Source organism: Cygnus olor, chromosome 4, assembly GCF_009769625.2.
Source record: "Cygnus olor isolate bCygOlo1 chromosome 4, bCygOlo1.pri.v2, whole genome shotgun sequence".
Lineage (NCBI taxonomy): Eukaryota > Metazoa > Chordata > Aves > Anseriformes > Anatidae > Cygnus > Cygnus olor.
The window spans coordinates 46208945-46229902 of NC_049172.1; the positions used below are offsets into that span (position 1 = coordinate 46208945).

Genomic DNA, 20958 nt, shown 5'->3' on the forward strand with positions numbered 1-20958 from the left:
ATAGAAAGAGAAGTCAAATATTTAGGGCATCTAGTATCTGAGGGGGAATGAAGAATAAACCCAGAGAGGATTCAGGGAATTGTTGAGCTACCCCTACCCAAAACTAAAAAGAAGTAACAGTTTTAAGAGAATGAGATTTTTAAGGAATTAGGAGTCACGAAGTCCAAAGGAAAATAGATACTCCCTGATGGGAGAGAAATGCTAAATAAAGTGCTAATGAGGCAAATATTAACTGTTTTACATCAAGAGGGTCATTGGGGAATTCAAGCAATGTGTGACGCTGTGCTATGGAAATACGTATGTGTAGGAATATATATACTCTGGCTGAACAAGTACGCAGGAGTTGTGTAGTATGTCAAAAGGTAAATAGGAAAATTATCTGCAGTCAGCCCAAAGGGGGGTGAGAACCAGGAATTCAACGCTTCCAAAATGTACAGGTAGATTTTACAGAACTCCTTAGAGTAGGTAGATTTAAATACTTGTTAGTCTCGGTAGATCATTTGTCAGGGTGGGTGGAAGCTTTCCCTTCAGTATCTGCTACTGCGAACATAGTAACTAAAGCAATTCTAGAACAAATAACTCCCAGGTATGGAATTGTTGAAAATATTGACTCTGATCAAAGAAATCACTTTATGTCAGAAATATTGCAAGGGCTAATGTGGACTCTAGGAATTAAGTGGAAATTTCACACTCCTTGGCATCCTTCCTCTTCTGGAAGGGTGGAGAGGATCAGACAATAAGCAGCAATTGACTGAGTTCTGGAAACTCAGCTTCCCCAAACGAAGTGCTTACCTTTGACACTTCTCCAAATTCAACCTGCACCAAGAAAAGATGTGGGAGTTTCACCATATGAAATATTATTTGGATTGCTGTACATGGACAAAGGGAATGAATTACCTCAAATTGAGACAAAAGATGCTTTTCTTAAGAACTATATACTCAGGCTGTCATCCTCTTTGTCATCTCTCAGGACCTGTGGATCATTAGCTCAAACCCCACCCTTGGAAACCCTGATCCATCCATTCCTAGCAGGAGACTGGGATTTGATGTGAACATGGAGAGAATTGAAACTGCAACCTGAGTGGGACGGACTTTTACAAGTGCTCCTGACTACTGAGATGACAGTAAGAACAGCTGAGAAAGGGTGGACTCATACCTGGGTAAAAGCATCAGTTAACCCTGATACCTGAGAGACTGCATTAACAAAGACTTTTAAGGTTAAAAAACTGTTAAAACTATCTACTGTAAAACTTTAACTTCTCCTTAGAAGAATTCTTAATGAATTAATGAGTAAAAGGGATTGAATTACACAGAATTGGAGTGTTTCCAGGGAACACTCCCTGGAAGTGGGAGAAAGGGGGGTGTTTAATCCCCACCAGAAGAATCCTTATTAGTTTGTGATTTTTATTGTTTTTCTTAATTATTATTTCTTAATTATTATAGGGATGTATATATACATAGAAATGATGTATTTTAAGTTTATCTTAGTAATACCTATTCCCAATGGATTAGTGATAGGATGGAGGGAAAAATCAGCATTTCCAATTAATCCAGAACATCTCTTGAGTTCTATCTCAAAATAATTGTTGGATTTGCACCCAGAAAGGGTGCCTAGAAAGGCCGAGAAGGCCTTGTCCCTGATTGCTATTTCCAGCAGCAACTGTGTCTGGATTCTCTAGATTTCTAAAAATGACAGATCATACCCAGTCCCGGGAAGGAATAGATTTTGAAGTTGAGCTCCCTACACATAGTCCTGGCTAAAATATACTGTGTTATCAAAGGTGCTTTTTAAACAACATTGATAGAAAACTCAGGGGGCAATATTACTGACCCTGAGTGTGGAAATATCCATGAAATAGGGAATAATCCATACTGTACTGAATATGGTAGCCACGGGAATGCTAATATACATAATGCGCACCAGATACTACATGAGAATCCTGTAACCAGATGGCCTGTCCCAAATGGCAAGGGGTGGTACTGGCTATGTGGTAATAAAGCCAGGAAGGTGTTGCCCCTAGGATGGAAGGGAGCTTGCACCCTGGAGGAAATAATTCCGAATGTAACTATTATTGAAGACCTACAAAGCCAAAGCCCCTTGAGACCACACGCAGAAATTAAGTGGACTCCAAATAATCCTCTAGTAAAATTCTCTAGCATTTCACAGTTTTGCAAGGTGGTTTTTACCTTGGTTAAGGGTGAATGAATTAGAAAAAGCTATTGTAAATATCTCAAAATACAAAAATATTGTAAATATATTGAAGATCTAGAAAATAAGTTAGATAAGTTTGCAAAAATAGTACTCTAGAATCAAATAGTATTAGATTTATTAATAACCTCATAAGGAGGAGCGTGCACTGTAATTAATACTAGTTGCTGTATATATGTAGATCAAATAGGATGAATTTGACTGATCTCAAAAATATTTGGGAAAAAAAAACACAACAAGATCCTACATAGAGTAGCTCAAGATGACAATTCCCGGGGATTTAGGAACATTTGGGAGAAACTAATTTCATGATTACCTGAATAGAATTGGCTCAAACAACTATTTGTTGGTATTGTAATAATAATGGCATTGTATATCTATCATCCCCCGTGACATCCAAAGAAGAATACTGCACCTTAATGTTGGAAAAACTCAAGAGTGCGGTATGTGCAGAAGTGCAAAAACAACAATAGGAGTAAGAAAAGAAGAGGGGGGAATTGTGAGAAACAAAGTTGTGTTTTTGCAGTAGAGAACTAATTTTCTGTATTCCAAGGTAGTTGTGTAGTCATAATAAGGAGAAATGCTAAGTAGATAAGTGGACGGTAGAAGGCCTCACTGTTCCAAAATAAGGTAGAAGCTTGAGAAAAACAGGATGAGCAGCGTGAGAACAGTAAAACAAAGATCACAAGTTCTCAAAACATAAGAAAGGAGAAATTAAAGGGTTGAAAAAAAAGAAAAATTGTATATATGTGGTATAGAGGAGCGTTGAGTAGCTTGTGAACCTGTAGTACTCAGCCAATGAGGAAACAGGGGAGGTGATCAGGCATCACGTAATAGGGAATAAAAGGTTATGATTTGTTTACCAAAATGCACTCCTGATTGACAGGATGTCCGCCATTGCAATCGCAAATAAAATAGCTTCACAGAAGATCCTGTCTGAAGAAAATTATTTGAGATGTTTCTCACAGTGGGGCGCTCTGGATAGGTGGGCTTTTGGGCAGGCGAGGGAGGGAGGAGGGTGTTGGGGCTGGGAGGTGGGAGGGGGGCAGGCTGGGCGTGCAGACCCTCACTGGAGGTGGGGGTCCGGTCGTGTTAGTCCCTGACCCCAAGGATGCTGGCATGCATCAGGGTGAATAAAGTGTTCGAGATGGGCAAAAAGGCACTTTCCCCCCTTCCCACTTCCTACTCATTGTCTGGAATGGTTACCGCCTTAATTGTCCAATATTTATACCATATTTGGACAATTATGACAGTTCATATTAATATGAAGTTGTGGCAGTGATTGATTTACGACCTTGGCCACACACCAGATTGCTCCAAGGAGCCGGAGCTCCCATTAGCTTAGAACCAGAAAGAGCTTTTATTGAGCTGGAACTGCAGCGAACTTGCAACAAGCAGGAACAGGAGCTGGGTGGGGCTGGAGCTTTGAGGCACCTTGTAACAAGAAAGAGCATTTCTTGAGCCAGAGCTGTGATTAGCTGCAAGTTCCATCAACTTTGGGCATCGATTAGCAGCATCAATAATGCAACCCAATCCCCTGGCGGCCCACCCAGGTTCCTCAACACCAAAGAGAGGTAAACAAACCAAATTGTCTGAAGTCAAAAAAAGACAAACCAAGCAAGCTGGCTAAAGACCAAAGACGAACCAAGCAAATTGATCAGTGACAAATAAACATGAAACCACAAGCAGAAACATTTCCTCCTAATCCCTAGCCAGTGCCAGCTTCCTCAGCTCGGGGTTCCCTGGGGAGCTGCTGCTTGCCCGACCCTACCAGCTACCCCGACACACCGCACCATCGGGGCACTCACCGGATATTGCCTTTAGCGCAGATGTCCCCCGGTGCTGCCAGGTCTGTGTTCCTCGTCTGGGCTCAGGGCTGAGACTTCCTAGGTTTTGGCCATTCCCGTGTGCCATCAGCTGTGCTGGAGAAGCCCCCAGTGAGGTGCCGGCCTCATATTGCAGCTGGGAAGACACAGCTCTTGATGCTGCCTGAGCTCCCTGCCCTCCAAAGCAGTCACAGCAACAGCCGCCAGGGTGCGTGAAAGCAGAGACAGGGTGGGGGTCTCAGGAGTCTGCAGTGCACGAGGACTGAGAGACCCTGTATGTGTGGGCTCAGTTACCCCCAGTTAGCAGGCACGCCACTTAGCAGACCCAGGTGTCAACGTACCATCAATTAGGGCCAAATTACCACTAGGAAGGCCAGCACCTGTTACAGGAGTAGAGCAGGTGCTTATCCTACAAGTTAATACAGAATTCAGCTCTTGAAGCACGTGTATCCCCCCTGAGCCCTTACCTCTACGTGTTCCCATACCCGTGCACGCACACCCAACCACGTACACCTGTACGGTGCTGCCCGCACCACGCTCACTGAGGGCACCGGGTATCTGGCTCCAGAGATGCACCACAGCCGGGAGACCCCTGCGGAGAGGCTCTGGTGGAGAAGCTCCTGCAGAAGGGCTCTTTTTGGGCAGAAAGCAAGTGAAATTTGTACCTTTTTGGTGCTGGTGCCTGAACGTCGGCTCCTGGTCTGTCCATTGCCGTAGTTTCTCAGCGCTGCCACTCGCCTCACCAGGGGCCCTCAGTGCCGGCCACGGCTGGGAGAAAGCCTCCAGCTCGGGTGCCGCAGGCACCGACTCCTACCTGCCCCGGCTCTTTCTGTCCTCTCACAGCCCGATGGGCCCTGCCAGCAGCGCGCTGCTTCTCCTCGCTGCAGCCGGCGGCTTCTCGTTCCCACCGCACGGCGGCAGCAGCCAGAAACCCTTTTTGTCCTGAGAGCAGCACACCGACAGCGAGGAGAGGAGCAGCCCCGGGGGTGTTGGCAGCCCAGCTCGGCCCTCGCCGCAGAGGGGACTTCCAGCGGCCCGTCCCCATCGGCCCCGCCGCCGCGGCGCCAGCCCCGGACCCCCGCAGCACGGCCCGGGAGCGGCCCCCGGGTGGCGCCGGGGCGAGGCCGGGCAGGGAGCGGCCGACGGGGGGCGCCGGGGGCCTGGGGACGCCGGAGCGGGGCGTGGGCAGAGCCGCGGGTACCCGGGCTGCCACTTGTCGCGGGGTGGCAGCAGTGCTCACTAATCACTGCTCACTAATCCCTCTCCTCCTCCTCCAGTACTGTCACAGTCGAAGTGCCAAAGCAATAAATTGGAAGTGGCTGTAAGTTTTTTTGACGCTTCTATAAGTATTTATGCAAAATATTTAACCGATTGGCTGTTGTCTTTCTCTCCCCGTAGGCAGCAGCAGCTCGTTTGTATGGTTATTGATGGCATACGAGTGCATTTCCATAGAAAAACTTAGATCAAATGTTCTTTGGGGTGGCGTCGGGGGAATATTAAAAGACTGGTTTCTGGCTTCTTCCTTGCACCCGACTGCTCGGCCAGCCCTGCGATGCAAACGGCACCTCCACAGTATTTCCTTCTGCAGACGGTTTGTTTCCAGATCTCTGCTTTGACCGCCAGGCTCCTTGGCTGCAGATTTCAGTCTCCCAGTGGCTTCCCCCTGTCCATAACGAGGCCGTACCAGTTGTTAATCAGTTCTGTTGCCCTCACTCCTTCACACATTAGACCCTCCCTGCTGCTATGGGATGGTGCTAGTGGCCCTTATCTTACTTAGACCAGGCAGCACGGCGAGCTCTGCTTAAATAGAAATCCTGAGCCAGAGCCTTCCCCAGTTCTCTGCCTGCAGGTCCCACAGCGGTAGGTGGTTTTCCGTCCCTTGTGACTAAAATGGAAGCTGGGGGGAGGACAGGGCGATATGTGAGCTACAGGTGAATGCTTTGACAGTTAGGGCAAGAGTAATCTTAAACTGTGAGTGAGTCTGTGCATCGGCTTCTGCACGTGGATCTTCTTTTCTCCTGCCCATTAGCAAAACCGATGAGTGACCAGCCCTCGGGCTGATACAAATCTGCTTGCTTCCAGTGCTTCCCATCGCCGAGGCGATCAGCTCCGGGGCAGATGCGTTCTTCAGCAGAGCGGGGGATCGAGTCGGGCAGGGCTTTTTTTCTTGCATCAAGGCCACTCGAGGCAGCCGAGGGAGCAGCGACCCCTCCCTGCCGTACAAAGTCAGCCCCTATGGAGCACGAGCGACCAGGAGCTCTGTGAACAGGACAGGCAATCAGAGCGTAGCACAGCACTCAGGGCAGGGCGCTGCAGTTTGCATGGCAGTGCACGCAGGCAGGATGAGCAGGGAGGGTGCCCTCACCGCTCTTCTCCAACGGTCTTTCCCAATGGCGGTTGTAATCTGCTCGTGAAGAGCCCGGCCATGCTATCCACCAGGCAGAAAACCATGGCCTCCGCATCTCTTGCAGCCTCTCCAGCCGCAGTCACTGATGTGGCTACCCAGAGAGAGCTCTTAGGGAAACACGTGGCCATCCAGGTCTTGGGCTGCAGGGTGTGCCCGAGTCTTCTGTCGGTGTCTGACAGTAGCAGCGGTGGGTATGCCTGTGGGAGGTGTGCTCAGGTTGAAGAGCTGCTCAAACAGGTAGCGGAGCTTCAGGAGGAGGTGAGTAGGGTAAGGAGCATCAGGGAGTCAGAGAAGGAAATGGACTGGTGGAAGCATGCTGTGCCCTCCCTGAGACAGACTCACGAGCCTGCCACAACACAAGTGTCTCCTGCTACACAGAAGACAAAAGTGCCCCCATCCCACCAGGCAGTAGGAGGGGGGGAATGGAAGCAGGTTTCTGCTTGGGGTGGTAGGCGAGCCCTGTCCCTGCCCACCTCACCTTCCCATCTACCCTTATATAACAGTTATGAGGCTCCAGAACGCGACAGTCAAAACAACGATGTAGACGAAAGCCCATCCCGGTTGGAAGGGGTGCCTCAGGCAAGGCAACCTACCCCCAGCATCGCTACATCTTCTGTCAAGAAGGAAAGAAGGGTTATCGTCATGGGGAACTCCTTTGTGAAAGTGACAGAGGGCTGTCTGGACCCAATCCACAGGGAAGTCTGCTGCCTCCCTGGGGCTCGGTAAGAGACATTGCCAGGAAAGTCACTCGCCTGGTACAGCCCACCAACTACTACCCGCTACTGTTTTTTCAGGCTGGTAATGATGAATTAGCAAGGAGAAGTCGGAGAACAATCAAAAGGGACTTTAGGGCTTTAGGGAGACTAGTTAAAGGTTCAGGGGCACAGGTTGTGTTTGCCTCTGTCCTTCCAATAGGGGAGATCTATGTCGACAAGCAGACTCGTCTTATTAACACTGTGGCTTTCAGGCTGGTGCAACCGGCAGAACTTTGGGTTTGTTGATCATGGGAAGGTCTATGCGACACCAGGCCTGCTGGCACCAGACGGGATGTGCCTCTCTCAGAAGGGGAAAAGGATTTTTGCCCAGGAGTTAGTGGGGCAGATAGATAGGGCTTTAAACTAGAGTTGAAGAGGGAAAAGAATGATAAACTAAGGGATGGTGCGCTAGAATCAGAGGGACTGTGTGCTAGTGAGGTCATTCGGTCGGCTACACAAGGTGCTGCGTGTAGGGAAGCGCATTTGCAGTGCTTCTACACAAATGCACGCAGTATGAGGAATAAAATTTATGAGCTAGAATTCTTGGCCCAGTCCCACAGCTACGACGACATTGGTATAAGCGAAACCTGGTGGGATGAGTCCTGTGGCTGGTGTGTTGCAATAGGTGGTTACAGGCTCTTCAGAAGGGACAGGCAGGGTAGGCGAGGTGGTGGGGTGGCGCTGTACATGAAGGAGGGGCTGGACTGTGTGGATCTTGAAGTTGGTGAAGGCAAAGTTGAGAGCCTCTGGGTAAGGATTAAGGGATGAACAAACAAAGGGGATGTCGTTGTGGGAGTCTATTACAGACTACCGGGCCAGGATGTCGACGCTGATGAATTACTCTTTGACAGACAGTTGAAATGGCTGAAATGACAGACAGCTGCAGACAGCAGAGCTTTTCAGTGCTGTGTCTTGGCGGTGAAAATGAGCCTGTCTGTGCTGCTGAGCTGTGGGGGCTCCAGCCGTGGCTTTAAGGACGGTCGGAAGCAGTGATGTGCACCAGGCTGCCCGTCCTGTGGGGCTCACCTGTGAACCCCCCGCTCTGCTGCAGGGCCCGGTGTCACCAGGGCACATGGGGGGGCCGCTGGCTAAGCTGGAAGGCGGCTCCGGCTCTCGGACAGCAGGCCCTGCAAGCACGAGAAGAGGTAGGGGCTTCCCCTAGCTGCCTTCTGTAATAGCTGCATGGATAAATACCTTGTTTATGCGGTTCTGCACGATAATGGCTACTGCTAAACAGTGCGCAAGCTCAAACAATAAACCTAACCCAATCTAATCTGCTATTTGTGGAGGGCTAGTTGCAAAACAGATTTCACCCACCACAGAGGAGAAGGTACCTCAGAGCTGTCCAACTCCTCACAGGAGAGCTGGAGCATCCTCACACTGCAAATGAAGCCGCTGCCTCCAAGAGGGGCAGTCAGTCCCCCAGGAAATGTGAGGGGAACCAGGCCCCGCCAGGTGAGGGTTGGCCAAGCCCCAGCATCCCACTCGCCGGGGGAAGCTGGAGCCACTGGCTCTGGGGCAGAAGATCAGGGCTGAGCTCAGCTCAGCTCAGTCTATGCCTTCTGTCACCACTTGAGTGTTAAATTCAGCATGGGGGATGCTCCCACCTCCCTGCCTGCCTGGCTGTGGCACCTCCTAGGCACAGCACGAGCATGAACTTGGATGTAAGGGGGCTGGGGGAAGTGTCCCCCAGCGCAGACGCCTGCCTCCGACATCCCCTGCATAAAGTGCAATGTGCTGACCCAGAGGACAAGGACACCGTCCCCTCTTGCTTGGTCCCCGGCAGGGCAATGTGCCACAGAGGACATAGCTCATGATAAGGTCCGGCACATTTCTGTCAGCTTAGCTAACCAAAAGGAAACGTGACAGCAAATACCAGTAATGTAAGCTCTCGGCAGCCAGGCACTAAAGCTGTGTAGCCGTACAACGTTGCTGGGGGCCTTTTTGAGACACACCAGGGTGTATTTAAGCTTTCCTTTTCCTGAGCATTTTCTCTTTAGCAAAATGGTGTGTCCAGCCATCTTCCCAGGGATGGACTTGACTTCCCTAGTGACTTACTAGATAATTAAGCAGCCATGCCTGCTGCTATCAGCCAAATAATTTAATTGGAATACTCATTCTGGCTTGTGATGTAGCTGGCAGGCAGCCTTGGTAAGGGTAATGGCTTTTGGCTCTGCAAGGAACATCAGATAAGCTTTAAAAAATTACATTTGCCACTCCTCAGCTGCTGTGCATCAATGAAATACTGGCTAAGGGAACTTGGCCACAGTTTACCCTTGACTTGTGTGGATCAGGAGCTCACCTTATTTCAGTAGCTTTGTGCCAGCTCCCACCAACCAGCCCGAAGTCCCCGTGTATCAGAAGTCACAATGATCTAACATTGAGGAGTTCTGCAAAAGGATGCACTTGAACATTGAGGGAAATCTTGCTGATGTCTCGCTATCCCCAAAACAGATTGTCAGGCAACATTAGTGGGGCAAACAAGGAATCACAGACTTGGAAGAAAATAATTAGACACCCTGTTGCTACTGTGCAGGCTAATATACTCTGAAACTGTAACTCTCTGTCTAGTGTGATTTTGCACACAATGTAAAAAACCAGGCTGTTATCTCAGGGAACAGAGTAGCTAGCCTCCCCCTTCCTGAGGCCCGAGGGGGCAGCTGTGAGGACATGGTGAAAATTAATCACTCCCACTAACTGGACAGAAATAGCATATACCTGGGAATCTTGCCTTACACTCTGCTGCTGCTCCTGCCCATCTGTCCCTCTGAAGTGCTCACCCACATCTCTGTTCTGATGTGGGAGCTGAGAAGAGCTGCTTCCATCTGTGCAGCCCAGGCCAACCGGACTTCAACTCTGTCCTCTGCTGGGAAGAATCATCACCCCTCCTGCCTCTAGTGGCAGAAGTTAATGGAAGAAAGCAGAGCGAGACCCAGGTTGCTCAGAGCCATGAAATAAAAGCAATTTGACAGAAAGGTATAACAGAAGTGAGAACACTGAGGAAAGACCTCAGACATACCCACAGTGTGCCCAAAACCTGAGTATCAAAACCTGTTTTTAACTGACCTTAAAATTGTGAAGTGCAACAGTAAGTGATAATGTGATCACAGTCATAGGTGTCCATTCAGATCTCCCACCATCTCCAGTGCCATGGAGGTACTTGAGCCTGAACTGCCAGTTTGAGTTCTTGTTTTACAACAGCATAACTACACTGGGGCTGGAGATGAAGCCTGAAGTACTTCCATCTGTTAAAGACAGTTTGGGTTAGTTCAAATAATGTTTAGTTTTTACTGTATGAGCTTGTTTCTGGAAAATTACAGCTCAGTCATCTGCATACATGGCAGAAATGAAATGAACCAAATGTACGTGGGACCTCTACATAAATACAAAAAGACCTGGGACCTCATTTATTGTAGGGTCTTTCGCATTCGTTTTCTCAGTGTCAACCAGGGAATAAATAGTTTGGGGGGGGGGGGGAGGTGGGGAGGTGCTGAAAGAAGTAACATCTGTGACTCTGTGCCCAGGGTAGTCTATTCTGCCTCAGTCTCTTCTGAAACATGTGGACCCCGAGTACAATTCAGGACTAAGAATCCAGACCGCTGTATGCAATGAGACTGTAAAAAGGGAATGTCCTGCACATTCCACTGTAGACTTCTTTTATTTGCACACACTGCAGGTTAAACAAAATATATGATTGCTGTATAAAGAAAACCTCCTACAGTTGCACAGACTTAATTGCTAACTGCACTAAACATCCTACTTTTATTTCTTCACTTTAAAAACATATATTTATATATATATAAAAGAAAATTACCTATAAATACAATGGAAAAATACATTTGAAAGCTTTTTATAAAACTTGGCTCAACAGTATTTTAATAAACATATTTGTGAGAGAAAGACAGAAACAGACACACAGGGAAACACATCCATAATGTCTAATGCTTGTCTAAATCCTGAAAAGAAAATCTGCTCTTTGGTGTTACTAAGCAGAGTTAGCTGCAAGAGTTTGAAGCATCTAACATCCCAGCTTAAAGCCTCTGCTCCACCCTCTTGGCTGTGTATGCTTACCATCATTTCACATAGGCTTTGCTGGCTTTGAGCTCCCGTGTTAGCTTACAACCAGGCAGGGAAACAGAATCAGCAGAATGCGTGCTGTCTTCCTCCAAGGGCTCCATCCAACCTCCTTTACATTCAATGGAAAATACTACTTTACTTGGACTGAATTTTCTACAGAATATGTAAAGTGATTTGCTGTCAAAACAATGACCACTCAGCAGTAAAAAATACTTGTTAACATGGAAAAATCAATTAGCCCACAGAGTGTAACAAATAAGTTCAATAGATACGTTGTCTTATTTGTTACAAGTTTTTATGGAAGCATTTTGTTAGCCTTCTGCCCAAACCAGCCAAATGAACATTCTGCCACAGCACAACCAGAAGTTCATCCAGCAGAGGTTCAGTGAAGAACAAGTTCCCCAAAAAAAGAACTTTCCTTCCTCACCAATTACTAAGGGAATCCAGCCCCAGGTCCCTGTAGACTCCTATTAAAGGCAAATTGAAGTCTGGCACTGGCCTTAGGAAGTGGAGGTTCAGGTTCCTTCACTTACCAGAAATGGGGAAAGTGGACAGTCCCTGGGGCAGTCCCTCTGTTGCCCAGTTGGGATAGGTCATGACCAGCCGCTAAGCATACAGCAGTCATCAGTAACTAAACCCTGAGCACATTTTACAAGTTTCCTGGGAGGTTTTCCATCCAGCGTGTGAAATGCAGGGTGCTGAGGCATCTTCATTATCTCCATTTAGATTGGATTTTGCCTCAGCGGGAAATGAAACAAATCCTAGTAGGGGCTGCAGATGCACTGAGCCCAGAAGCCCAGCATGACCCCCAGGAACACGTGTTCCTACAGCAGTTGTGGCTCATAACAGAGCGCAGCAGAGTTTTTCTGTTTAAATCATGAACACACAACATTCAACTGCATTTATTATCCAATCAACATTTCAGACTGACTCCGCTGTTCTCATGATCTAAAGGACAAGTGACAAAAATCAGGCATATATAAAGTCATATGAGAAAGCACATCTTGCTATATTGTACTTACACCACTGGCTGACAGTTAAAATTATTTCCTGGAATCCCAGAATCGTTCAGGCTGGAAAGGACCTCAGGAGGTGTCCAGTCCAACCTGCTGCTCACAGCAGGGCCAACAATGAATTCAGACTGAGATGCTCAAGGCTGCACCTGGTCATACAAGGTGCCCCAAAGCTTTCCCTCCTCCAGGCTGAACAAGCCCAGGTCCCTCAGACTCTCCTCGCAGCTTCCTGACCACCTTGTTTGCTTTTTGCTGGCCTTCCTTGCTCAAGTTGCTCAGTGGTTCTGGTTCACAATTTGTTTCCTTGTGCCAAAGTAGGTGAAAACAGAGCTTGAACATCTGAGCAACAAAGAACAATCATATTTCTATATTGTTTTTGAGAAAAGCTTGTCATTTCTTGCCTTTCTAAACGTCATTCGCAGCCAGGAGGGAGAAAGGAAGATGGTCAAAAGAGAACACAATAGTTTAACTGATTCATGAATAGAATTTTCTACAAAAGAAAAAAAACCACCTCTCTTATTTTCCCACTGTACACGTAGAACTAAGAATAGGTATATGTTAATGAAATATGATTTGAAACGGTATTTCACATCTAGTGAGAGCAAGCAGAACGTTGAAAATGGGTGGGAATTTTAGCACTGATGTAAGCATATCTAGCATTTCTGCAAAATACCAATGAAAACTAAAATATCAATGAAAGAACGTTTGAAGGAGAACACAGGATTCTGTACTTACTTATTTTTTCTTGCAAGATAAATGATTTTTGTCCATCTATTTTATCTTCACACTACATAAAAGCACAACATTTTAAGAAATGGACATAGCTCTTTGAAGCAGTTAGAGAAACACATACTATAGTCCGCTTCTCCAGGAAACTTCTATTATGCATACAACTAATTTCTTACTGGATTTTCCTTTGATGTGTTACAGCCTGTCTCACATACTCAACCCAGTGCAAAACTAAACTGGTAAGCAGTTTCCAACTGCAGCATCAAATCAAATCAATGTTGCAGAGCAAGTCTTTTCTACATGCTTCTGGATGAAAGCAGTTCTGTCCCTTACTGGGAAAAGTGAACCAGTAAACTTATAATAGAATGAAAAATAAATGCCTATAGTGTCAACTATTGACAAATGCCACATGGGCCCCTAATCCTGACCCTTTTTTTAAAAATTAAGACATATAGTAACCTTTTTAATATCAAAATAGTAGCTAGTGAAACTTCCAATAGCAAATCATACATCCCACCCACAGTGCATGAAAATGCTCACAGAGACACCGTGTATCAAAAAGTATTCAGGTTGCATCTGCATGCCCTTGTTATAAGGAGGCACACAGAGAATTTGGTGCGTTACCCAAACAGATTCTGGTTGCTGCACTGTCTTCTATTCTTCAGGGAACATCATGCTTGTCAAAAACTTTGCGTGCTTTGATTTTAAGCAAGAAACATGAGAACTGGTTTAGAACTGATGCCTATGAGTAAATGTCACGGAAGAAGGAAGAAGGAAGTATCAGAAATCCTTGTCCCAGCCTGAAAGTTCATCTGGAGGGATTCCCTCTTCAGGTGGATAGCTATCAAAGTAGCTGTAATCAGTTGGTCCAGACAACTATGACATGAAAAACACAAAGAAATAGTTATTTCAGAAGGTACCTTTTGAAAATACTTTCAATTGATTATGTGTCATTTGTATTGCTACCAGTGGAGGGAGGAAAGGCTAACATGACAAGGGATGATTTCTTTCATTGGGTTAAATTCCTCCTTCTTTAAAAGCTAGAACTCTAGAAATTAACTTGTACAACAGAACAATAGCATTAGCATCCATGTACACAAACACTCCCCAAATATTATGAAATCCAGGATTTCATCCAGAGGCCTATAAAGTTAGTAAGAAAACTGGGCCACGCTAAGTTCAGTTTTGATTCAAATTTGTTTAAGACCTCATCTACAAACATGGGGTAACTAATCAAAGCAGATCGTGGAATTGTTTGTTTCAAATTGTGTTCAAAGTGAGCTTCAGATTCTTTACCCTCAATCTTTTTTCATTTTATGGCAAAGAGAAATGGTCCACTTAAAACGTGAAGCTTATTTACGGATGTGCCGTAATACCATGAAAATACAGGAATTTGTACTCTGCACAGTAACGTGAGCAGTGCATCTTAACATGCCCATCTAAGAAAATACATTTTTTCACTGTTCATCAATAAATGTTCACCATTTATTATAATAATGGTGAAAAACTACTGCGAAGTACACAGGCAGAATAACATTTCCATTATCTAACTGAATTTAAGTTATGTGTCGCTTGGGTCTCCCTCTCCTTCCTTCAGCTTTCATTAAACATGGAGAGCTATAATAATGCAAATACATTTTGGGGAAATTCTGCACTTGTCATCAGTTGTTTCTTTGGAGTCAAGCATCTTTATATTAGTAAAGCATGAAGATATTGAAAGCCAGAGCCAATACCTCTCTTTTTAAAGGTGATGTTAATTTCCTCACTTTCAGACCATCCCAGTTAAAACCATTCAACCACCTGATTAAAAAGAAATGAGAGACTGACAGGGAGAGACTGAGAGACAGACCATTTTCTGTTAGAAGCATTATATTATTAAAAGTTTAAATGCATGTGAACAAGGGCTATAGAACATTTTTGCATGACAACAGTCCATGTGACAACACACTTGTTAGAAGTGGGAAACTTCAGCACTGTCTTTGCCATACAAGGAAGCAGTAGCAGGGAGAGCTTCAGAACCACCAGGTACATGGCATCTCCTCTCTGCAGAAGTGTTGAAGTGGCAGGCAGTCTATAGTAGATGGTTTAGTGCACATGGATGCATATGCATAAGCACTGCCACGCAAAGATGTATGTGTCGCCTTGGGATTCAGCCCTCTTTTAACAACATGAGAAAAGGGAGACAAATAGAAGAGCCAAAGCACTTCTTTTCCACAGAACAAACTGCAGGGCTTAGAAATAACTAAGATGAAAAGAAAAAGCAGGAAATGTCTAATCCACTGAGGTCCTTCTTGATTAAAAGAAAGAGGACATAAATCTGATATTGCTCCAGAGCCCTTAACTACTCTTCTTGAACAGCAACTGTCTGGCTTTAGATCAGAGACTCAGGAGATCTAAGAGGGCAGATAATCCTGACTACTACTGGCATTAATTTCTCTGCAAATGGAATTAAACTTCTATGTCAGCAACCTGTAACAAAAACCAGTCAACAACAAGATGTTTCTAGTTGATCCTGCTGAGGATTTATGTTGATATTGTTGCTTGCTGAAGTAGCAAACATACTCAATAGCAACACGAGTATCTCTTACACAATCCGTCTGGAAGTGTCTGAAGACTTATAGAGTTAGTGGACTGGGTTCTAAAATCCTAAAAATATTCTCAAATTAAAAAAAAAATTTTCTTCCTGGCAGTTTCTTTCACTTACCTGTGCTTCTTGATGTCATTAATTCCATTCCTCAGATTGCCTAATCTTTCTGTAGGGTTTTGCCTTAAAAACAGAAAAAGAATAAGCATAAAAATTTTGAAAACGTTCTTATTTTTGGAAATGAGCATTGGTCCTGACTGCTTGCACTGAACAGTTACTCAGGGAGGAAGCTTGCATACAACATATAGTCACATGAGGAGACATAAGGAGGTGTTTCTCTCTCCTCCTTTCTCCCAAGGATGGAGAAATCTTCCAATTTGGAAGCCAAGACAGTGTCACTCTGCTGTTAGAAGTAGCAGGAAGTTAAGTGGTTGAATTTTAGTTGCACACCTTACATCTTCTTGGCCAGCAGGTCTGTTCATGAGTTGTAAAAGGAGGCAGGCCAAAATTAGCAGCTTTAAAGGTCTTTTTAATCCCACTGCACAAACACAGCTATGTGTTCCTAGAGCCGTGGATGAAATCCCACAGGAGCTGGGAGTTCAAAGTCAGCAGTGTCACCAGTCACAGGCTGTGACTGTGACAATGTGCTAATGCTTCTGAGTTAGGCAGCTCCTTTTGAAACAGAACCTTTTTGCACACTTTTGAATGGGCTTAAGCCAGCCCTTAAATCAGGACCTAAGCTTTGTGGAGGAGCTACATGCCTAAGTAATTTTGGAAGCATTTCTTAAAACTTGATAATAAAACTAAGTTCTCTAGCTCCTTCCTTAGCCCTCAGCTACACACATTTTCCCTAAAATGTCTTTCAGAAAACTACAGAAAAATTCATACTTACAGAGGAAGCCCACACCCTGCATTTAAGGCTGTGCAGACTAAGAGGCGTGACATGCTCAGAGGCATGCATGTGTACTGGATATAATCAGAATGGACCATGTTAGGCATAACAATGTTAAATGAAGTTGTAAGGAATTTATGATTTTAATCTGGATCTTAAATAGCTCAAACTATCTACACCCAGTCTCTGTCACAAACTGCCCCTCCTACCTGCAAAGTCTGCGGATCAAATCCTCAGGCCGCCTTGTTATTATTTTAGGAAAGTCCAGTTTTTCAATGCCTTTGAGAATCAAGTTATATGTCATCATTTGATCAGCCCCGGAGAATGGTGGACTAGAAAAAGAAAGCACATTGTTACATAGAATTGCTGGCAAGAACACATCTGGCCATTTCTTATCCAAGCAAACATTTGAGAATATGGAAAAAAAAAAAAAAAAAACACCTTCCTAGCCTGACAACCTGCATTTCAGCCTGTTTAAGATACTTGAAGGGTGTGAAGTTGGCAAACTGCCTGTAGGAGTCAGGGATACTGCATGACACGTGTCTGTCAAAGCTAACCCTGCTCCGAGCTTCCATGTTGTACTAACATCAAAGTTAGACAAAGTTTAGACAAAGAAGTGTCATGCAAGTGTGCATGGGGACAAAGAATGAGCCCTGCTCACAGTTCACCCATCCCGCTGCACCCCTTCGCCCACTGAAGGTGAGAACAGCTTGCTGTTAGGTCTTCCTTATAGGAAGCATGAGCATCTGTTAAAGGAGCTCTAAACCTGTGTCTATAGCCTGTGTCTGGCTCTTTCCTTGGATGGATAAGCCAGAACTGAGGATATGTCCCCTGCCTCGATCATCTGTGACATTTCTGAAATGATGTATGAGTAGACATACAGAAGAGACAAAAAAACTTATCAGTTTGCAAGTTGTTCCTGTTTACCGATGGGGAAAATAACAAAATTCATTTTAAAAATAACCTTTAAAGTGTTCTTCAAAACAGATAAATAAGGTAAGAACTTGGGAGTAGTAGGCACTTACCTGCCAGTAAGGAGTTCATATACAAGAATCCCAAGGGACCAAAAATCCACACTGAAGTCATGGCCCTTACTCAGAATGACTTCTGGGGCAACATACTCAGGGGTTCCACAAAATGTCCAGGTTTTCTGCCCTGACCCGATCTTCTTTGCAAATCCAAAATCAACCTGATGAAAACGAACATATGCTGTATAACATAGACATGCTTTGCACTGAGAAAGTTTAAGGTCCTAATTGCTTCCCCACCCCCTCTAGAGATCTCACAGTCACCAGTAAAACCAATTGTTTATAGCTGAACAATTACAGTGTTACTGGGAAGGATAGAGAAGTAATTCCATGGGATTACTGAATATTATAGAGTAGTCCCATTTACTTTCATGAGTAATTTCCCAGACGATTCTTGTTTTGGACAGAACAACCCGTGTTCTCCTTGAGGATACAAGAATTACAGCCCATGGAAAAGGGTGGGTTGCTCATTGTCCTCAAGAGTGGATGTTTCAAGCTCTCTGAAGGATAATCTCTCTCCAATTTTACTGTCACAGTCAAGTACAGCAGGAGTTGTTCACTGTGTTCCCTTTCTACAGAGATAATGTAGAACCTATGATTGCTTGAGGCTGGTCAGGGAGGGCATTCTGGTCCTGGGAAAAAATGGTTCCTGCCTTTTCATTAAGAATGGCTGGTGGGAGACAGTACTTTTAGGGTTTACTCTGTGGCAAGAGCTCTCAGAGGCTGCAGATCCCCATTTTGTGGCTTGAAATAGCTTTGCAATGCCTTTGTTCCTCACCACACAACCAGTAGCCTGCCCTCTTTTCTACTGAAAAGTAAGGGATATTAAACTCCAGGATCCTGGTACTATAATTACATGCTGTCTATTTATATCCCCCTGCAAGAAAACAGGATACAGGCACAAAAAGATAACAGTACATCTTACCAATTTTATGTATCCTTCAGCATCCAAAATTAAATTTTCTGGCTTCAGGTCCCTGTAGACAATTCCTATGTGATGTAGATAGTCCAAAGCCTCTGTCACACACCCAACACAGAACTTGGTAGTGGGTTCATCAAAGCTGCCTCTGGAAGAAAAAAAATCATTAACTTTGCAGACAGTATTAACTTCTAAAAATACCTCACTTAACAATCAGATAACATGTAACACCCAGAACATGAACAACGTTTTTGCATTAACATTCTGTATGTCACTCATGTGGTTGAAACTAAACCAAATATCTTTTCATGGGACAGCCTTTGAATTATCATGTTGTAAATCATTTTGCTTGTTTTGACAATATTTTGAGTGATACTTCATCTCTCACTGCAAAAAAATCCCAAAGGTCTAGATACACTGCAAGTGCACAATAACCTCATCTGACAGTGAAATGCAGCCACTTTATAACAACACAGAGCCAAATGACACCACAGTATAAAATAAAAATTGAGAACAAGGAATTTTTCAATGAATTGAAATGCCAGGTGCTATTATAGAGAACAACCTCACTTGCAAACAAATTTGCCTTAAACACTTTCTGGTGAAAGAAAGGGAGCAAGATCCTCAGTCCTTCCTCCCTGAAGGACAGCACTTCCAAATGTGAACTAAATCAAGCATTGTGTTAGGACAACAGTATCGTTATAACTCAAGAATACCTTCAAACAAATTATTTCTGTACTTCTTGCTGAATTTGGTTGTTCCCATGCTGACAGATTGGATCCAACCTCTTCGTACATAAAGAAACAACCAAAAGAGACGATCTCTCCTAACTTGCTTACAGTCTCTACATTTGTGGATGTGTACAAATGAATTACTCCAGGTAATCATTTTTAGACAAGTTCATGAAAGCAAGCATCTTGCTTCTCTAATGCTAACAGAGATTCCACAGCACTTCTAGCCAGAGCAGGGATTCCATTAGTTGCTAAGAAGGACTTGCCTTCTCTCAGTCAGAGAGGGCTGCTTACAGCGTTTTGTTTCTCAGGCTCATTGCTGACTTTTCAGCAGGAGACAGTGCAATATTCTTATGGCAGTGGCCCATGCCACGGTTGTCAGCAGGGAAAGACTGCTCTGCTGCTAGTTACCTGATAATGCAATGTCTTAGCTTAGGACACAGTTCACTCATTCCCCTTCTCAAGTTCTACAGATCCCTCTCCTTTTGTACAGGAAGCTGCTGTTCAGTTTTTCATAGGACTTGTTCTCTGCTTCCTGGAGAGATGGTGAACTGTGATGGTGGGCAGCAGCAAACTCAGAGATATCAGCATTAGAACCACTAGAGACATGTTCTTCCTCTACCTACATAGATGGGGCCATGGGAGACAAGCTGAGCCTAAAGAACAAACAATTGCAGGGGTTACGTCCTCCAGGCAGCTCAAAGACAGCCTCTGGCACAACGTTTATGCTATCCAGTTCTTATTTTGTAATATGTTCACTGATGTGCTGCTCTGCTAAAAGCAATCATACATTGCAAGTCTAGCCATGAATACAGAAACATACTAGCATTGGCTCATGCCTGCTGCTTAGAAACCAACCACCAAGAACGTTTGAATACCCCAATAGTCTCTTTTTTTCATATCCAATGGGAAATTAACAGAGTGAGACTGAAATGGTATGGCTCTTCTGTGAAACCAGCAGGATGTATTTATTTTCAGCATCTTGCGTATACAAAGAAGTGATGATTGCTCAACAAATTCTCTAACTTTAGAAAGGAGTGGGGAAGAAGGGGGCTGTATACAAAGTATTGTAGGGCTATGAATTTTGAAAATCTGATCCCTTTCCCATTCACAGCCTCCGTAATAGATCTGTACCAACCAAGCTAAACAGAGAACCTACTCAGCAGATGTATGGAGCTGACTGGTGACTTCAAAGGACAAGGTTCCACTTCTGTTGCTGTTACCTGTCTCTCAGTAAGCTCCACAATTCTCCTCCAAGGCAAGCCTCCAGTAGCATGTATACATACTTACTATCCTTGAATGTACGATATAGTCTGTGGAGACACAAAAACAGCTATTTAGGACAAGCAAAATGAATTGCAAGACCCACAATGTCTTTTCTCCAGAACTCATTTATGCGAAACCTCATTCTAATGCTGTTCAGTGGGTCAGCTTTTAAGGAAACTCTACGGTGAACTTACTTCACAATGAATGGAGAACATATCTGTTCGAGAATTCTCTTTTCAGAATAGATATGCTCTTGCTGTTTGGTGTCCACTACATGTTTCTTCTTTATACACTTCATAGCAAAAGCGATGTTCTCATTTTTCACTTTAACCTGTGAATAAAAATGGTAAGTACATATGAGGTAAAGAAGTTTTGCCCATTTGTTCTCAATAGGTATATTGGTGTCGGTCCATTTCAACACAGCACGGGACTGAAACTGATGACTAGAATGAGGGATAAATGCCAGATTTTCTGCACAACTATTCTGTATGATTTTAAGTAAAGCATCAGAGCTTTTTAGGG

General features: G+C 44.7%; 1 protein-coding gene across 9 annotated transcripts in view; it reads right to left on the minus strand.

Annotated features, from left to right (window-relative positions):
• Positions 1 to 13453: 13453 nt before the first annotated feature.
• PRKG2 (protein kinase cGMP-dependent 2) overlaps positions 13454 to 20958 on the minus strand; it is a 46453-nt gene continuing 38948 nt past the window's right edge. For 7 of the 9 annotated variants that reach the window (XM_040555129.1, XM_040555127.1, XM_040555128.1 and 4 more), the window contains 8 exons: positions 20631 to 20767; positions 20394 to 20483; positions 18446 to 18587; positions 17518 to 17681; positions 16702 to 16824; positions 15721 to 15783; positions 14750 to 14816; positions 13454 to 13892 (listed from right to left, as the gene is read on the minus strand). In XM_040555129.1, the coding sequence (XP_040411063.1) occupies positions 13797 to 13892; positions 14750 to 14816; positions 15721 to 15783; positions 16702 to 16824; positions 17518 to 17681; positions 18446 to 18587; positions 20394 to 20483; positions 20631 to 20767 (882 nt within the window). In that variant the 3' untranslated portion in view covers positions 13454 to 13796. The remainder of the gene's footprint in view (positions 13893 to 14749; positions 14817 to 15720; positions 15784 to 16701; positions 16825 to 17517; positions 17682 to 18445; positions 18588 to 20393; positions 20484 to 20630; positions 20768 to 20958) is intronic. The other 2 variants (XM_040555134.1, XM_040555135.1) reach the window with 1 other exon arrangement.